This window comes from Sardina pilchardus, chromosome 17, assembly GCF_963854185.1.
Source record: "Sardina pilchardus chromosome 17, fSarPil1.1, whole genome shotgun sequence".
NCBI classification, from domain to species: domain Eukaryota; kingdom Metazoa; phylum Chordata; class Actinopteri; order Clupeiformes; family Clupeidae; genus Sardina; species Sardina pilchardus.
Genome location: NC_085010.1, coordinates 1,953,732 through 1,971,872, shown reverse-complemented (window position 1 = coordinate 1,971,872; position 18,141 = coordinate 1,953,732). Strand labels below are relative to the sequence as shown.

Below are 18,141 nucleotides of genomic sequence, written 5' to 3'. Positions count from 1 at the left end.
CCAGTAACGATGCCTTTCACTTGGGAAAAGATTTTGCCTACACTACCCACCTAATTGTCAGTAATTGTGTAATGACTGATGTCTGACCAATTCTATTCCAAACCAACATAATGTACCTGAACAGTGGAATCCGCCACCGTGGAATCCTAAAATATACACAACTACTGTAGTCACACCTTCTCTGAAAGACATTGCAAAATTAAAAGCATGTCGCTGCAAGTACTGCACTTCCATTAGTTCAAGATCCAAACAGAGTTTGAAACATATTCTATTTAAATTATTAACAGTGTTTCACCCCCAACCCCTCAAAAAGCCTTCCAGGGAAACATGCTTGGGGATTATGAAAAATTGATTCTCCTTGCTTCTATTTCACAAACAGAGAGAAATCAACTTGTGCTCATCTTCAAGTGCCTTTTGATCTATTTGAGATTGACAGTGAACTACCGCAGCTGTTGGAAATCACTGTTTAACAAAGTTAAACCAGTGATTTAATTAACCTGTCATAGCTTCATGTTTTCATGTCTAGCCATTTTAAGGACACACAAGATAAAAGTTGAAGGCCCGATAACTGTATTGCTGTATACAAATAACTCTGAGTTAAAAGAGACCTTCATCTTAGAGATGCAATCTGTTCCCCTGTACACATGCTTTAATGATAAGAAGATCAAAACTCTCATGAATACAATAATTAGATGACTGCTTTCCTGCTTTGTAAGGAATATGTTGATGTTTAATACAAAGTCAATAACATGTACTCATACATATAGGTTTGCTTGTTTTATTTAGCAGGTTTAAATACACTGAAAAGGTCCATCAAAGGGGAAACAAAGTCAAACACTGGATCTGCCATAGCAGGAGAAAGACAGGCTGAGATAAGAGATATTATGACCATTATTGAATGTAAACTTCACAGCGGAGGACGAGAAATGCTTGTCAAGGCGTTGGCAGCTCTTTGCCACAAGAAATAATAAAAAACACTCCCTACATAAAAAGTCATTAAATGTAATTAAACACTCAGATATACATTAAAGACAAAAATACAGTCATTAGTTCACTTTGAGTGGGTTTATCTAAGTTCAAAATAATATCCATTTACATTTCAATACATTATTTCATTTCATTCCTAGGAAGTGTTTTCTCAGCAAGCTGTTGAGTTCATGATTCCTCTGTGTACCTCCCACTGCTTGTAAACCCCACTCATTTTACTGTACGCAAACCTCTCAGAGGAGGGCAGTTAAAAGAGTTGTCCACATGGGGTTAGAAATCGTTTAATTGGCTAAAAGGTAATGTAGATGATGGCGACTGGCTTTTGATAAGGATAACAGTGATAGGGCTTTACTGGATATTAAAGAGATTTGATTACCAAGGTGTGCTAGGGCAGAAAAATCCTTGATGACTCAAGTAGAGAGTCGAAGGAAGACAGGGAGATGCACAGAGGATAAAGGACCAGACAGAGAAACGAGTTGAGAATGTTGTTGCTTTCTTTTTATGTTTTGTGTTTTATTTCTTTTCTTGTCAATGTGTGCATCTTGTCTTCCACATGGTCTTTGGAATGGCACATTTCAGCGACGGTAGCCAAACTCATCTGCATCGTCAGCACGGAAGTCTCCGTAGCGCCAGATGTTGAGCTGCAGAAGAAACGGCGATAAAAAGATGCACTTAGTGAGAAATGATCCATTACTAGAGCAATTGTGCTCCAACACCAACAGAACATGGAGCAGCGCTACAAATGAGATGGCACGCAGCAGTAAGCAGAACAAATGTAGTCAACCACTCAAGTGTGGGATATTACGAGGAAGGCAGAAAGGGTCATTATTAATGCCTCACTATTTAAAAGGAGACTTTTCTGGTTCAGTTGAGCATGGACGCCTCCCTGTCTATTCCCTCTGCATAAAATCTCACTCAGGTCTCTTCTCATAAAACGTTTCCATGTTAAATGTTCCGTTTAGACCCTATATTTTCATGAGGAGTCCAAGGGCGTGTTCAAGCTGCGCTGTGCCTAACACTCCCTTTCCCTCTCATCAGTAAGTGTGTTAAGCTGTTAACTCACAGAATCACAGCTAATTAGCGCCAATGATAATTAGTGCAGTCGTTCGGAGCAAAAACATCATCGGCTGCTGCATGTGTCTAGCAGAGAACACTGCTATGTAGCTTGGCGCTTGTTGAGCACACTAGAGTCGGTGATTTGTATACAGTGTTAAAAGCGAGGGGGGACCGAGCGTCTACCTTTGTGTAATGAGTCTAAGCAGGGAACACTTTTCCCATGCTTGAGCAGGTACAACACTTGCACTTCTGCCAAGGAGAATTTTACACTGGTGTTTCCAAAAGAGGCTGATCCACCAGGCACGGGTCCATGTGGAGCGCTGCAGTCAGCCAATAGCATGTGTAACATCTTCCCACCGGCTCAGAGAGAGGAAGGAGAGAGAGAGAGAGAGAGAGAGAGAGAGAGAGAGAGAGGAGGAGAACAGCTGAATTAGCCACTTACCCTGGCAGTCTTAGCTGACTCCTGGCCATTCAGGTATTCAGTCACCTGCAAACATAAAAGATGGAGATCTAAATGGTGATAGACAAGCATCGAGACATCTGTCCAAAAAGTAATACATAACACATGGACATGCTTCTTCTACATATGCATCATTTGAAAAAAAAAAAAAAAAAAGCTAATACAAATTATATATATATATATATCGAGGGCTGAGAACCAAAGGGGCGTAAGTGATATTTCACCAACTTTACAGGGGAGCCAAAACAAATCTAACTGCTTCTATATGTTCACAGTTAAAGACCTTTGGTTTTTGTTCAATAACTTTATATTTATAAGTATTTTACTTCTATAATTTTGTCAGCTAGAAAGAGCTCATCAAGAGCTTTCAGGTGATATATACAGTACCCTCCAGAATTATTGGCACCCTTGGTAAAAGTTGACTTAAAATATACAATATACAATAAACAAACTTAAAATATACAATATACAATATTTAATAGGTATAAAAAATAATCTTTAGGTGATTTATTGTACTCCCACAATGAAAACAATGAGGAAAAATATACCCTGCAAGGCAAGCAAATTTATTCTGAGAAAAAGGAAAATCTCATAAAGAAATAAATATTTTTAACAAAAACAGCTTGCTCACAATTATTGGCACCCCTGACACATATTATGTACAACATTTAACAGGAGCATTTTCCTAAGTAAATGCAACGTTTTAAAGTAAATCAGAGTGTCTGTGAACTTTCAGAAGTAGTTCATGACGTTCTTTTTCACTATGGTATGAAAATGAAGTCACTCAGAGGCTAAATCCTCTAGTCATTTTTCAACATTGGAGAGACAAGAGAATACACTAAATTGAAATAAAAAGAAATTGTGTTGACATTTGTAAGTAAGAGAATGTCTATGGAAACTAGGTATTTTGTTGAAAATGCCTATATTTCCAGTTAAAATGATGACTAAAATGTTCTAATCATCTGGAAATGTGGCAAACATGCTTGGACAAAGACCCATGGCTATTTTGCTCCCACGCACAGTATGGAGGATGGTATGATAGGCAAAAAAATCCATAAGAACCACTGTTGAGAGTTACAGACAAAGCTATCATCTAGGGGTCCCCCCCAAAAATCTTCAAAAGTGACCTCACTGCTAATAGATTATTTAGACAGCATGTCAGGTTAAAGCCAGTAGAGTCATTTAATGAACAATGTAAATGGCAGGAGTTACTGAATGGTACCATGACATGTCTGGGAGTGTGGTCTATTGTCAGATGAAAATAAAATATGCTCTTTTGCTAAAAACACTTAAGGTGTCTTTGGCGTACATAGAAGACTGACTATACTAAAAAGAACCCCATGCCTAATCAGAATTATGGTGAAGGGGCTGTGCTATTGTGGGGCTGTTTTAATTCCCAAAGGCCTTGGGAACCTAATTAAGGTGCATGGCATCATGAACACCAAGAAAAACCTGAACATTTTCAAAGGAAATCAAACAATCTCTGCCAAGGCCCTAAAAGTTGGTCATGATTGGATCATTCATCAGGTCAATGAACCAAAACAAATGCACAGATCAAAACAAATATGGTTTACTGAACACAAAATAAAGCTTCAGACATTGCCATAGCAGTCCCCTGATCTAAACTCCATAGAAAAACAGTGGGATGAGTCAACGAGAAGAATGCACAAGTGTGGACCTAGCAATCTGGACGATCTGGGGAGGTTTTGTAAAGATGAATGGTCTTAAATCCCTTACTTTGTATTCTCAATCTTTATGGGGTGTCAGAGAAGAATATTACATGCTGTTTTATTGACAAAGGGAGGTTTAAGAAGGTATTACAAGTAGGGGTGCCAATAATTGTGAGTGACGTGTTTTTATTAAAAACATTTATTTCTTTATGAGATTTTCCTTTTTCTCAGAATAAATTTGCTTCCCTTGCAGGGTGTATTTTTCCTCATTGTTTTCATTGTGGGAGTACAATAAATCACCTAAAGATTATTTTTTAGACCTATTTTTAGTCAACCTTTACCAAGGGTGCCAATAATTCTGGAGGGTACTGTATATCTCAATTTTGACCAAAATGTCACTTACGCCCCTTTGGTTCTCAGCCCTCGATATATATACATATGTCATAGAATTATATAAAGTCTGATTAGAAGATTCAGAATTCAGATGTGTGCTGATGGTACTGTGCTTAAGGATAGAATGTTGATGGAAGTAGCTGAATGGAAGTAGCACTGTTTCTGGGCATCAGCAAACAACTAAAAGTGCATCCCTGTACAACACATAATATTGAGTGCTTCTGGCAAACTGGCCTATTTAGTCCCACTGGCTGAGACCATGAGACCACGTGTGATAAGAAAACACGTAAAAGAGAGAGTAGGAAGGGAAACAAAACAAGAAACGATCCAAAAACGCAAGCTAAAGAGTAGGGGGTGTAAGCTCAGCCTCCTGTTGGAACCAGTCAGAACCAGTTGGGCTCCAGCTGGACCCTGTAAGAGGGCAAGGAGCCGCTCATACTTTGGCAAGAAAAAGGAAGAGAACAGGCTTTCATATTCCCAAAAGAAACAATTTTTTTTTTTTTTACTTTTTATTAGCAGACAAAAAATAGCTCATATGGGAGACAAGAAAGAAAAACCCAATTCTCCAGACAGTGGATGACTCTGTAATGCATGTGTTGTATTAACTGATGGGTGCGTGTGCGGTAGATACTGTAGCCCGGTCAGTGTGCTGGACACTGCTTTGTTAGCAGCACGGTGGAGCTGCATGTGGAAGCACACCTGGTCGCCATGTTCAGACACAAAGTTCTCTGGACTGGTCATCCATTAGAGGGACGCCATCAACCAATCTGCAGGCACAAACCGAATACATCCCTGCCGTGTCCAACAAGCAGCGACACCCTTAAGCCATCCCAGACAGCCTCACTCTACTGCATGCACTTGCTAAGAAAAGCACGAAAGCACGCAAAAACACAGGCACAAAATGTCAGCCTTAAAAGGAACAGCATTCGATGGCCCGAGGGCTGAGTGCCGGCAGTCCTGCTATTTCTCCTGAATCAGTTCCCTGAAGACCAGGACTCAGCAGACTGCCCACTCCAGAATGTGAAATCCCTTCTCTGGGCGTCCTTTTGTCCAGCACTCATGGAGAAATGACCACAGTCAAAACCAATTAAGTCAGCTGACTTAGCTGGCAAAAAGACAAATAAGCTCAGCAATTGTTGAGACAAATATGAGCTTCGGTCACCTGCGCACCTCCGCTAACTGATCAACACCTCTAAAAAGAAAGGGGCTGGGTTAGGCTTCCACCCAGCTGGATGACCCCAAAAGGGTGCCATATGCTGGGCAGATGCCCCACACAAGAGGGGAGCTCATGCCCAGTTCGCATCGGCTGTTACTGCATAAGGATGGCAAGAGAGAGCATGGCAAGGAATATGCAGTGTCCTGGCGGCAAAATGGTGTTGGGGAGAGGAGGAATGTCTTTGTGCTTTAGTGCAAAGCTCATTACTGTATACACTGACCAGCTTTGTTGATTTAGCTCAAAAAAAAGAAACCCAAAGATTTTCTGCCAGAAAGTGCCAAGGGAGAATTTCATCACACTGTCCAACCAAATCCTACTAAACTGGCATCCCATTTCTACAGAGCTTTACAACAGCAATCTCAATAAGCCTCTCACTGTTTTATAAAAAATGCAAACAATGAGAGCAGATTTCCCTTGCACTCATTGTGTTGGTGAATAATATGGAACTGGTTAAAAATGTACTGGGCATAAAACATACCAAGTTCATTTTCATGCATGTTCAGTGATGAGGAAACATTCAAAGCACAGATTGCAGTGAGAAACTGTGGACATGTAGCCACTTAAGTGTTGCATAAATACTTAATAGGGAGGGAACAGTTTATCACTTTCTGAGCCCTGTGCAGACATAGAAACATTTGATATGAACGACTGGCTTTCAATCAGTGCTGTAAGTGAGAACATGTCCCTCAAGTGTTGCTTAAGATGGCATCTACTGGGCATGATGGTTATTTCTAGCACATGCTAGTAGCATGTGAGGCATTGTTGCAAACTAGTAGGAAAATGACCTTATTAATGATCTAGCCCAGAGTGAGATAGGAGGATACCCTCTCTCTTCTCTGTGCAGGCTACTGTCCCAGGCATGCCATCCCACTGTTAGCCTAGCCTAGCATACAAAGACTGTTATCAAACATGTGCTCCTGAGCATTTCCCGCAGCAGAGAAAACGCTGAGCTAATGGTAACTTGGGACAAAGGCTCTAAACATGTTGATATTTAGTAGAGCATTATGGTAACATCTCATTCATTTTCATTTCAAAGTGTCTGCTTTGGTTTTGAGCGTTTCAAGCAGAAACCCCCTAGGGACAGATTGAGAGGGTCTATAAGGACTAGTGGGGGAGGGGGGGGGGGGGGGGGGGGGGGGGGGGTTAGCATAACATGATGGCATAGAAGCATAGAATGGCCATTAGGAAGTCTGACTCTTCCTGGTTAATGAGCTATCAAACTGTCAGTAGAACGTAGATACAGTACCAACCCACTCTCTAGAGTATAGTGTGGTGGCGTTAGGATTGCGGTTGATCTGACACAAGAGTGGTGGAGGTGGTGGACGTATCTGGCAGGTGTGTGGTCACTCTGGAGAGGGATATTAGATGGCAGGAGACTGACCACCAGCATCAGTGGTCATGTGGCCAAAACAATGAAGCATTGATTATACGGTGTGAGCGCTGTTAACTGCTTTATGCCTACGGAGCACCACTCGCACACACACACACACACACACACACACACACACACACACACACACACACACACACACACACACACACACACACACACACACACACACACACACACACACACACACACACAGAGCGAGAGGTGCTTATCTGGTCCTAGCTGTGTCTGTATGCTTCTGCTCATTGCACTACATTCATGTCTGCTGTGCAGCACTGTACGCATCACAAACTACTCGCAGTAATCCCCATGCGAGGTTAGACTGCACTACACTCAAATGAGAGAACAGAGAGGAGAGGCAGACAAAGAAAGAAATATTGAGCGATTGAGACCAAGATTGAAAGAGAGAGAGAGAGAGAGAGAGAGAGAGAGAGAGAGAGAGAGAGAGAGAGGGAGAGAGGGAGAGAGGGAGAGAGAGAGGGAGAGAGAGAGGGAGAGAGAGAGGGAGAGAGGGAGGGAGAGAGGGAGAGAGAGAAGGAGGGAGAGAGAATGAGCCATGCTGAGGGGGGTGGGGGTGGAGAGCACTGAACTGTGCGGATGTGAAGTGCTAGCCTATGGCAGCTCCATTCATCATTACTGTATCCTTATTAGAGTGAACCACCACGCTGGCTCTGCTCACACCTCCCACACCTCTGCCAAAACTACATCTCCCAGAGGGCATCTTACCTACATACAGTACTACACTACAACCACAAATACCATCCCCCTCCTGAGGGAGAAACAGCACTATTTCAGTTATGGCAAGACAGCTCCCTCCATTCAGCTGGAGGTTGTCAATAGTTGAAGAGTGGCACACAATAATGACCAATACTCAATGACAGCAGTATTCTAATAGTCATTGATAATGACACTATATAGATTACACATAGCACTAACAGAGTGGACAAATGATCTCGAGTGGTCATAATGAAAAGGAGAAATGAAGAGAAGAAATACAATTGGCACACAATCTACTCTAGTTCCAACTCCAAAGACCTGGCTTCATAGGCCCTGAACAACTCAGACTGCCATGAGGCTGGGGCTTGCTCTATTAGTATAACTGATTGCAATTAGCTCATAAAAGATGATTAGCTTATAAAAGCTAATAAACTTCAAATTTCATCAGCCACTTAACATGACCTGAGTGTGTAAGAGGCAGAGTGCAGGGTGTGTGGGCCAATCCATAGACAGACACGCTACCATAACAGAGCTGTAGAGTTGTATACTAAGGAGTAGCCACAGCTGTAAATCAGATGCTAAACATCACCTTGTTTGTATAGTCATGCATGGACATACTGTACCATAGGACATAATATGGCAAGAAAAACTTTAGATATCCAATCTGAAAAATAATATCATCTTCACCACACCACACCGCACCACCTGAAGCTGGGAAAGGGGAAAAGAGGGGGCAGAAAAAGAGCGCATCTAACATTTGTGTGATGGAGTGGCAGGGGTCTGGTCCACATGTAATAAAATCAGAGGTGTTTGCCGAGTAAAGCGGCGAGGAGCAGAAAACATTGATTCCTGCCTAATACACGGCCATTGATTCAGAAGACAGCTGATTCATGATGGCAGCTATCAGGAGAATGGATTTCTTCAGTGGGGAGAGCAGAATATGACCCTATCTCCCTCGCTCTCTCTCACTCTCTCGCTCTTTCTCTTTCTCTCTCTCTCAGTCACACTCTCATGTATGTCTCTCATGCTCTCTCTAATGTATAAACATTATTTGAAAATATGCCGTATATGCCGAAGATACAAATACTGAAATAAATCGGCCTACTTTCAAAAGGTGGAAAGCGACTCAGTTAAAACTATACGAGTTATCGTAGAGAGAAACTTGGCTCCTTATTACAGAAATGGGGAGTGACAGAGCATGTGAAAGAGAGATTCAAACTGAGAGGAGAGAGCCAAGTGCACTGCAGGCAAAAGGATGGCACTTCTCCCAAGTGGCATAATGCCACTCTCTTAGACAGAGTGGGAATGCCAGTTCCCTCCCTAAAGACAATTGCAAGTGCCAGGCTGCCCGCAGGGTATGGCCAGCTCTGGATCTGGGGCACAGGGGGAGTTCCATGCCCAGCCTAGCTAGCCCTCTCCCTGACCACAGTCGCGGTGACCTCCAGTGCAGCAGTTAATACACCGTCTACAAGTCATATTAAAATAAGGTTAATCCCAGAGCATGTTACCATATCATATCTACCTTAAACCTTTAATCCTCAAATCCAATCTGGGCACATTTACACGATTCTCCTACTGGCTAGGTATCCGTAATCTCTCCTCCATATCCCATATCAGACATCTCATTGGTAATAAGCATGGAAGCTCAATACACTCTAATGAAGTTCTCCTCTCTCCAGTCTGCCATGTCTTGTATGTTACAGATGAGAGAACAAAAAGAGGTTGTTCCGTTGCTCTTGTTCCTCACTCAACAGCATGGGCCCAGATTGCGGGGGTTTATAGCACCTCTTCAGCCTTAATCCTGTGCCCTCTGGCAACGTCCATCTGCAGCCAGGCACATCCAGTTCCTCTGGCCGGACACAGACACAGCCAGTGCTCTCTGCTGATCCTCTGCGAGGCCATGTGCATAGCGCAGAGAGAACAGGTGAAATGCAAAGCCCTTCAACTACACGACCCAGAATGATGAGACTTCCGGATTATCTAATGACTGAGCTGGCTGAATGAGCTCTAAGCCTAACCTTTCCACATCTACAACGAGCTCCATTACATAAAATTCTGGAGTCCAGTGTACCAAACAGCCTCTCTCCATTTTTTTTAGTCAGGCACACCAGGTATTCTACTGTACATCAACTCACAGTGGACCTTGTTCTTAGAAATAAGTGTGAAAGAGGTGTCAGATCAGCTGAAACTCGCAATAGAGAGAAAAATACACAACAGAGTGGGGGAGCGGCATGTTTTACAAGACATATGAACATGGCCATGAAAAGGGGAAAACAAACAGACTCCATATGGCGATCTGCTACGCCCCCCCTGAGAGCTGGCCAGAGTCGTATTTAAGTAGCCACTTTGGAGCATTCCCCAGCCAGAGGAGCAGTCCTCTGGAGCTTTAGGGCTCCCAGCGAGCAAATATGGGCCATTACAGACACGAGGCGGGAGAGCTGGAACACCTGTATTGTGGGTAAGCCCGTGCAAATCATTGTGTGTGTGTGTGTGTGGCTGAGTGTGTTTGCGTAATGTGACAAGACATTCTAGAGAAATGCCAGGGCACAGCAATCAACATTCCCATTAGCTTATCTCCCATTAACCATGGGTCTGCAGCCAAATTAGCATAATGAGACTGAGCAAAACACCGGTGCTTCATAACCCCCTAAAATGGCTGCCGCCTGCTGGGAGATTTTGCAAACACAAGAACACACAGTAAGATGCTTGGCCGCGAATATGCATCACAAGGACAGTGTGGTCTCTAGTGTTGCCACAAATGCTTTTTCATATTAATGTACATACATTTCTCTCTCTTGGCTTGTCTTCAGGCTAGGCTTTGGCCATAGCAAGCATCTCTTTAGAACTAGTCATGGCAGTTTGAAAGTGTAACATGAGCGGATGTGTGCACTTAAGTTCTTGCTAGAATTGTTAGGTTAGCTGGCTTAGAACCTTAATTAACCATGAGTGTGCTATGAATTACTGCTCTATTTTACACACTGGAAATGCTGGCAGTATTCACTCCAAGGTAGCATAAATTAGACCACCACTGGACTTTGGTCAGCGTCCTACTAGGAGTAGGAGTAGTGTGGTACTTCTGGTCCGTTTCTGGACTGCTAACATATTTAATTGAACATAACAGATGATATTGATGAAGTGTAGGTGTATAAATCCAATATTTGTAAAGAAATGAGTGGTGAAATTGGTGGGCCATGTCTGTAACTGGCCGGTGGCCTGCCTGTAGAGCAGCGAGTACACAGCCAGTGCACTGATGGTGCTCCCCTGGTCTCAACCTGCAGAGGCCTACAGACTGTAGCATTCAGCAATATGCAGTCAAGAGGATGCACAGAGCGCACAGGCCTTGGCCCTCATGGAAAACCAAGTGGGAATGACAATGTTCTATATGTGCCGTTTCATCTGGAATTATGAATTTCATCTGTGTTAGACATATAGTTTCAGCTTCAGATGAGTTTCATGGAGAGCCTGTGATCTACAGTGAATCTGAAGAAGACCACACGGTCGAAACGTAATTCTGTGCTAGAGAAAAGAGAAAATAAAACTAAAAAGAAGGATTTCAAGTGTGCAAACTTTTTTCCATTTTTATGATTTACCCTGGTTCTGCACCTTGACCTGGGATGTGCACATACTTTTCCACTATAATAGAGCCTGTGATCTTACCATCTTCTGCAGATGTTTTTCTTTCCGCACGTCCACCATCACCAGGCCCTCTTTGACCAGGCCGAGCCCCGCGTCGTCTTTGGAGTCGGTGAACTGCAGGGTGACGTGAGGGCACGTGGCCCCGTGGTACTCCACGTTGAGTTGACACTGTGTGTTCTGGACGTCCCGCACGATGCAGTCCACCACGTCAGCCCGCGCATCCTCCTGTAGGGGGCGACACTGGGTCAGTACGGCATACTCTTTTGCCTCTCACACACACTTGCACACACACTTGCACACACACACACACACTTGCGCACACACACACACACACACACACACACACACACACACACACACACACACACACACACACACGGGACATCCTTGTAGACACCAAACAAAGAGTGATATGAACATACAAGACAAAAATAAACCAATCATGCCCACAAGAGACAGGACACTCAAGGTTTCCAGCCTCCAACCCTGGGCCAATCATTCACTCGACACTCAAAAATTGGCCAATAACTCATTCCCTTCAGTCTGAAGCAACCAATCAATCTCTCTTTAGTGAAGGCTGTGAGCCAAAGAAGCTATAAGCTCTCAAGCAGTCTCTCTCTCTCTCTCTCTCTCTTTCTCTCTCCCTCTCCCCCTGTCTCTCTCTCACACACACACACACACACACACACTCTCAAGCTCCGGACATCACTCTCCCTACCAGGACCAGTCTCCATGGCAACCTGCAAGTGCTGCCTGCCCTTGGGGTGGTTGAGATGGAGGGAGACGCTTTAAAGGGGACAAAACCTCACAGGGCTTTTTGTTTTTCTTTCCCTCTGGTCAACATGTCACACTTGGCTGTGGGGGGGCTCAAACCAAGATGGAGAATGGGGGAGTAGGAGCAGAAAAGGAAATGCAGGAGTGATGAGGATACTCTGATCAAGCTCTATGGTGGAAGAGGGGAGGGGGGGGGGGGGGGGGGGGCTTTCAGATAGACAGTGATTTGCACAGCGCTAGTTGCTGGGTTTGGTGCAAAGCAGTAGTCCTCACAGTCAAAGTCCACTACAGAACATTGTTGACCTTTGACCAGAGCGTGAGCACAAGCTCGGCCAGTGGCGCAATTGCCCTGCGCCTGCACTTTGCTCAACGTAGCGGCAAACTGTTGTTATGCGGCAGCGCAAGCAATTGGAAATAATAGGGTTTAGAGCAGTGCTGTTGTCACGTTGTATCTGAAGGCCCCGTGATGCTTTCTGGGGGGTTAGGGGAAGGTGGATGGGTTGAGGACAGCGCAGTCAAACTATATGTTGCATCAATATTGATGACCACATATTGTAACAGTATGAAAACTAAACTAAACAAAAAACAAAGAAACAAATCATGGATGTATGCTAAAATGCAAGTGTCATGCTTGTTGTATCTATTAAGATGCACCAGAATCAGAAAACAAAAACCTCTACTTCCAATTCTATTACGGTAACTACATACGTATATATGTATTAGTGGGCACATGTACTTACGTCCAGTGGCACCTGGATGAAGGCGAAGGCATATTCTGTGGCCTGGGCTGCCAGGGTGCGGGTGCTGAATGCTGGAGGGAGGGGAGCCAGGCGTGTGGAGGACAGGGTCTCTCTCTGCAGTGGGGAACACAGCACCATTACAGCAGTTCTTGGGATAGCCAACAAGCAACCCAAAAAGCAGTGCATCTGACCCAGGGTTTGTTTATATTGTCAAGTTCACCATGCCTCCTTGTGTAAGTCACAAGTTCCATACAAGTTGACTTCTACTGCCAAATTTGAGAAAAAGCTCCTTTAATTTTGGTGAACAGTTTTGTTCTGAACATTGACAGTTTATCCTGGATTAATAAACTGTATAAACTATCAACCACATTCAATAGTTACTTGGTTCTTTTGTTCTGCACCTTCTAGCAACATAAAACATTTGTTGTTTTGTTAGAAATCAGGCCATACAGGCCTAGTCACTCCAGCAGAAAAAGGAATGGAGATTTTGACCTTCATGCAACTGGTGGTGACTAGCCTACATGATAATTGACAACAATGAGAGAGGAGCACTTCTATGCTGACATGTCAAATAGTTTAGGGATACAAGGGATACATTTAATGATCTGACTGCACGCTGAACGCAGCGTGAAGTGGACCAGAAAAATGTATGCAGATAGAAAGCTGTATATTTTCATGGCCCACTTAAAACCAAAAGACCATGCAACTAGTAGATACGTGGCAATGGCCACGCCATCATTTAAATGTGATGACATGAGTGTGATCAAGCTTGTGGGCTGAGATTCAGTGGCTGAGACACAGTAAGGGTTGGGGTGAGGGAGGAGAGAGAGGGAGGCCCTGCAGAGACTAGTGCTGCGGCTCAGTCCCATTCTCAGAGGGATGCCAAGGAGCATCACATCTACAAGACAGGCCCAGGGCCTCTTGCTAGCAGCTCACCACAGCACACAGAGGCCTATGGCACAGTTAACTGTACAATATATAAGGGAAATCTAATATTCTGGATCAGTGTATTAAATAGGAACAACCTAAAAGTCATCAGCAGATACTGAAATGTGTGTATTTACAGGCAGTGCTTTCGTAGTATGATGTGTAACAGTACAGCCCCTAAAATATCTAGTCATATTATTACATCTTTTTCAACAAGGAGCTTACACAAAAATCTACCATTATAGACGAAAGCATCAAGCAAGTATTTTCATCCCACCACACAGAGAGCCATGAACAATCAACTCTTAAGAAACCTTGTTATTAGCCGTTTTTCAACATGATTCTATAACATAGGCAGACAAAGCAGAACCTGCCCACAAATGTTCACTCACACAGACACAGACACAGACAGAGAGACAGAGAGACAGACAGACAGACACTCTTTCCATAACTGGCTTGCTGAGACGAATATAGAACTGCATGTTCCACTCACGTTGCCATAGTCGATGTAAAACACGTGAACCTTGGCAGGGGATTCCACCTTCTCTACTCTGGCTCTGTACCTGTGGGAACACGCAGGTGAAGTGAGATATTGAACAAGAAAGGAACTAGAAAATGTAGAACATTTTGAACACTTTCCCTGGGGGATGTGTAGCAGGTGCCGTAGCACAGTAGGTGTGCGCTGTAGAAAAAGGTGATTATTACAACCACAGGCCAGCAGGTGCTTTCCATTCCACTCCACTCCCTACAGATGCAGGGTGTAATGGCTGACCCTTGCCAAGTCCAATCACTTGAGCATGGTATGGATGGCATTTTCTCATATGAAAAAAATCAATCATATAATCTTTGCCAGTTGAAAAAAATTCTTTCATCATAAACTTGGGCGACTTTCCAGGACATAATACACATGACATGAGAATGATGGGCCGGACTGTGGCGACGGGTGAAAACGCACGCTTTCCAGGACATAATACACATTACATGAGAGTGATGGGCCGGACTGTGGCGACGGGTGAAAACACACTTTCTAGGTGGTAAACAGAGCAGGGAGACAGACCTCAGGTGCAGAAAGACCGAGTGGACGGAAAGTGAACGCTCCAGATAATTAGGCCAAACGGCACCGTTATGGGGCTGATGGACGGTCAGCTGTACAAAGCTGCTTTATTCCGGACATTCACTACATTAAATAAGCCTTGAATGGAAGTCTCCTGTCAGCATGGTAATTAATTAAAAACGAGTAGAGGAGAAAACAAGCATAAAAGCTCCCATTATCCTATGACAGACTCCAGACATACTCCATAAAATGAAACTGAGAATGAGCGATCACAAGTAAATTTAAAGTAGAGAAACTTGCACAGATGGCAAATTTAAACCAGCCCATTCACTAGCAAATGAAAGGGCTACTGAATGACTTTGAAGTTTGCTTAAGAGGGAGCCTGGACTGCACTTATTCTCCCCATTTAACCTGACAGACTTGTTTTTTTTTCTCTTTTCTGGATATGAATCCTCAAATGAAAAAAAGTGAAATAAATTCCCTCTGTCCAGTCATCTGTAAAGTCAGGTGTCCTACATGATACTCTAGTTTGGCTTCAGCTTTAAAGGTCCCTGTTTAATTCAGTCACCCGTGTTTACTGAAAGTAACTGGCACTCGCTTTTTCCAGCACATGTCAAGGGGAAGAAAGCAAAAAACAAAACACAGCAATTTAATTAAAATGTTGCATTTGTTACCCTGAATGCCAAAAGAGACTACATATGTTTTTTTTACAAAGGAAAATGACTCATATTATATTCTCCAGGATCAGAAGATCAGAAGATCAAGGACTCTGATGAAAAGTTAAAAAACGTAAAGGGAAGATTCATCTAATTCTCTCATAGACATCCCCACTAAAGAGCAAGTGTAGATATCCTCAACAATTAATTATGCTAACTGAATAGCTTTAGGCAACTGGCCCAAGACAGACCACACAAGGCACAGCTGGGATTCCCATGGTGACAGCAGCTGTGTGCTGCTAATATGCCCAGGAGTCAGCAGCTAGCTGCTTATACAACCACCATCAGCCCATGTGCAATCTCTTCTTTACAACAGACAACTTCGATTTGCTTCCCTTTTGTAGGTTAATGCCTTGTGACTTCCATAGAGAGGAATATTAGTCCACTTGCACAGACTGTTCTGCTGCCCTGTGAACTCACCACTCTCCATCAGCAAATTTGGCGATGCAGAAGTCCCCTCTGCGCGGCGCGTAGGAGCCTTCTACTGGTGGCTGTGAGGCTATCTCCGCTCGCATGGTTTCCATCAGGCTTTCCAACTGGGCACCTGGTGAAAGGAGAAAAGAACAAGAGAGGAGGGTCAGGCTCAGCAGCCTGCTTGTGTGTGTGTGTGTGTGTGTGTGTGTGTGTGTGTGTGTGTGTGTGTGTGAGAAAGTGAAAGAGACACAGAAATGAGATTTGCTCAAGTGAAGTGCAGATAAATGCAGGCATTAATATCCAAGTGTGCAGGTCCATCAGATATGCCATGCTTCGCCTGCTCCCATGACTGCAACCACAAGCCAGTCACAGGCTCACAGAAATAACAACTCAGTGGCAATCAGGCTCGATGGCAATGGAGAGTGTGGAACACTTACTCCAGCTAGTTTAGCAAAATGCCTGTGTGAAATTACAGTGATTTGTTGACAGTCAATTTCCATTGATTTCTTTGTGGGTGGAAGTAAGTGTCAGTGGAAATCCAGCACTGAGACATACTCGGTTAGAGCTCCACTGCTCACCTCCACGCTATGGGTGAGAGGGCCACTGCTGCAGTGGAATGCACACACCTACATACAGACGCTCGTTGACGCAAAGCTTAGCGGTGAACTCAAGGTTTCTTTTTTTTTAGCTTCATTTGCCTTAACTAATCAGCTTCGGAGTCATTGGAATGGTTATTTGACTTATTTCGGATTGAATGACGACTGTCTCGCTTCCCCCTAGCGCCTCTGAGTGGAAAAACCACGCATGCAAGGTTTGTGCCACCGGGACGGTGAAAAGGCAAACTTACCGATTGAGGAGTGCTGTAAAATGTACACGCTAAAGCTGTAGGGGAAGCGCTGCAGAGAAATCTGCAAGTATAAATCGAGCAAAAAAGAAAAGCGAAACCGGCGATGAAATCGCCAAACCTGCATAGTTTCCCTTTAAAGCTAGTGTCCTCTACGGTGCTCACACACTCCTCCTCTTTAAAGGCATCTTAACTCTAACGTCTGGGAAAGGGACAAATGAAGCAGTGTGTATGAGGGCCAATCTTCACCACACAGTGTGTACAAAAAAGACATCATATCAGCAGAAGCTGTTCTCAAGCAGGCACACAAGTAGACCTGCCCTGTCCCAGTGGCATTGTTTGGAATGTTCCCCGCCAGTGATGGGATGTTCCAGCAAGGCTGACAGCAAACGTCTCATCTCTGATTTATTAATCTAATTAAAAAAAAGTTTGAGTCTGCTTTCCTAGGCACAGAGTGCTTTCCTCTGCTCTGCCTGCTGCCTTGCTGTGCTCCACTTTAAGTCTTGCGGTTCTCATTAAATAATAAATAAGATGTGAGGGACTCCTCCGCATGCTATATATAGCTTTAATGGAGACTCTTCATTTAACCTAATTAATAGGAGACCTTCTGTTACTGTCCAAGGACAGTCAGAGTTTGGGGGCGAAGCACTTACTAGAATGCATCCCACCACACTAAACATCTCCCATCACAGCCATCAGCAGACCATCAGGAGCCTCAATATATGCATCTATGGGTGGGACTGAGAATCAACTGCCCTGCCCACATTACAATGGCATCACAGTACAGGAATTCTGCAATACTTGATGTATTGTTGATGGATGTCTCAAATTGATCACAATATCTGTGCAACAAGAACAAAATGCCCATGAATGATGTTTGCAACTTAAATGAAAGAATCTACAACTAAATGCAAAGAACACTCTAATCCCCGTCAGTAACTGCAACCTTATTTTGATGGAATGACTTCTCACTGCCATTTATAATAGTGCTTCATGCCCATAACCACTATATCAGCATCTCTAGACATTAAGATGGAGGATGTCAACGGTGCCAATTCTGAACAAGAAATATTGCTATTTGATGTCCATGGCCTTCATTTACCTATCAAACGTAGAAACCAGTACAGATTTGAGCACAAGAAACATC

The 18,141-nt window shown here is 43.6% G+C and overlaps 1 protein-coding gene across 1 annotated transcript in view; it reads right to left on the bottom strand.

Moving 5' to 3' along the window:
* Positions 1-764: 764 nt before the first annotated feature.
* Positions 765-18,141, bottom strand: part of snd1 (staphylococcal nuclease and tudor domain containing 1) — a 139,592-nt gene continuing 122,215 nt past the window's right edge. The window contains exons 19-24 of the mRNA XM_062517759.1: positions 16,157-16,280; positions 14,460-14,529; positions 13,040-13,153; positions 11,547-11,750; positions 2,486-2,530; positions 765-1,628 (exon numbers count right to left, since the gene is read on the bottom strand). Coding sequence (XP_062373743.1) covers positions 1,563-1,628; positions 2,486-2,530; positions 11,547-11,750; positions 13,040-13,153; positions 14,460-14,529; positions 16,157-16,280 — 623 coding nt within the window. The 3' untranslated portion in view covers positions 765-1,562. The remainder of the gene's footprint in view (positions 1,629-2,485; positions 2,531-11,546; positions 11,751-13,039; positions 13,154-14,459; positions 14,530-16,156; positions 16,281-18,141) is intronic.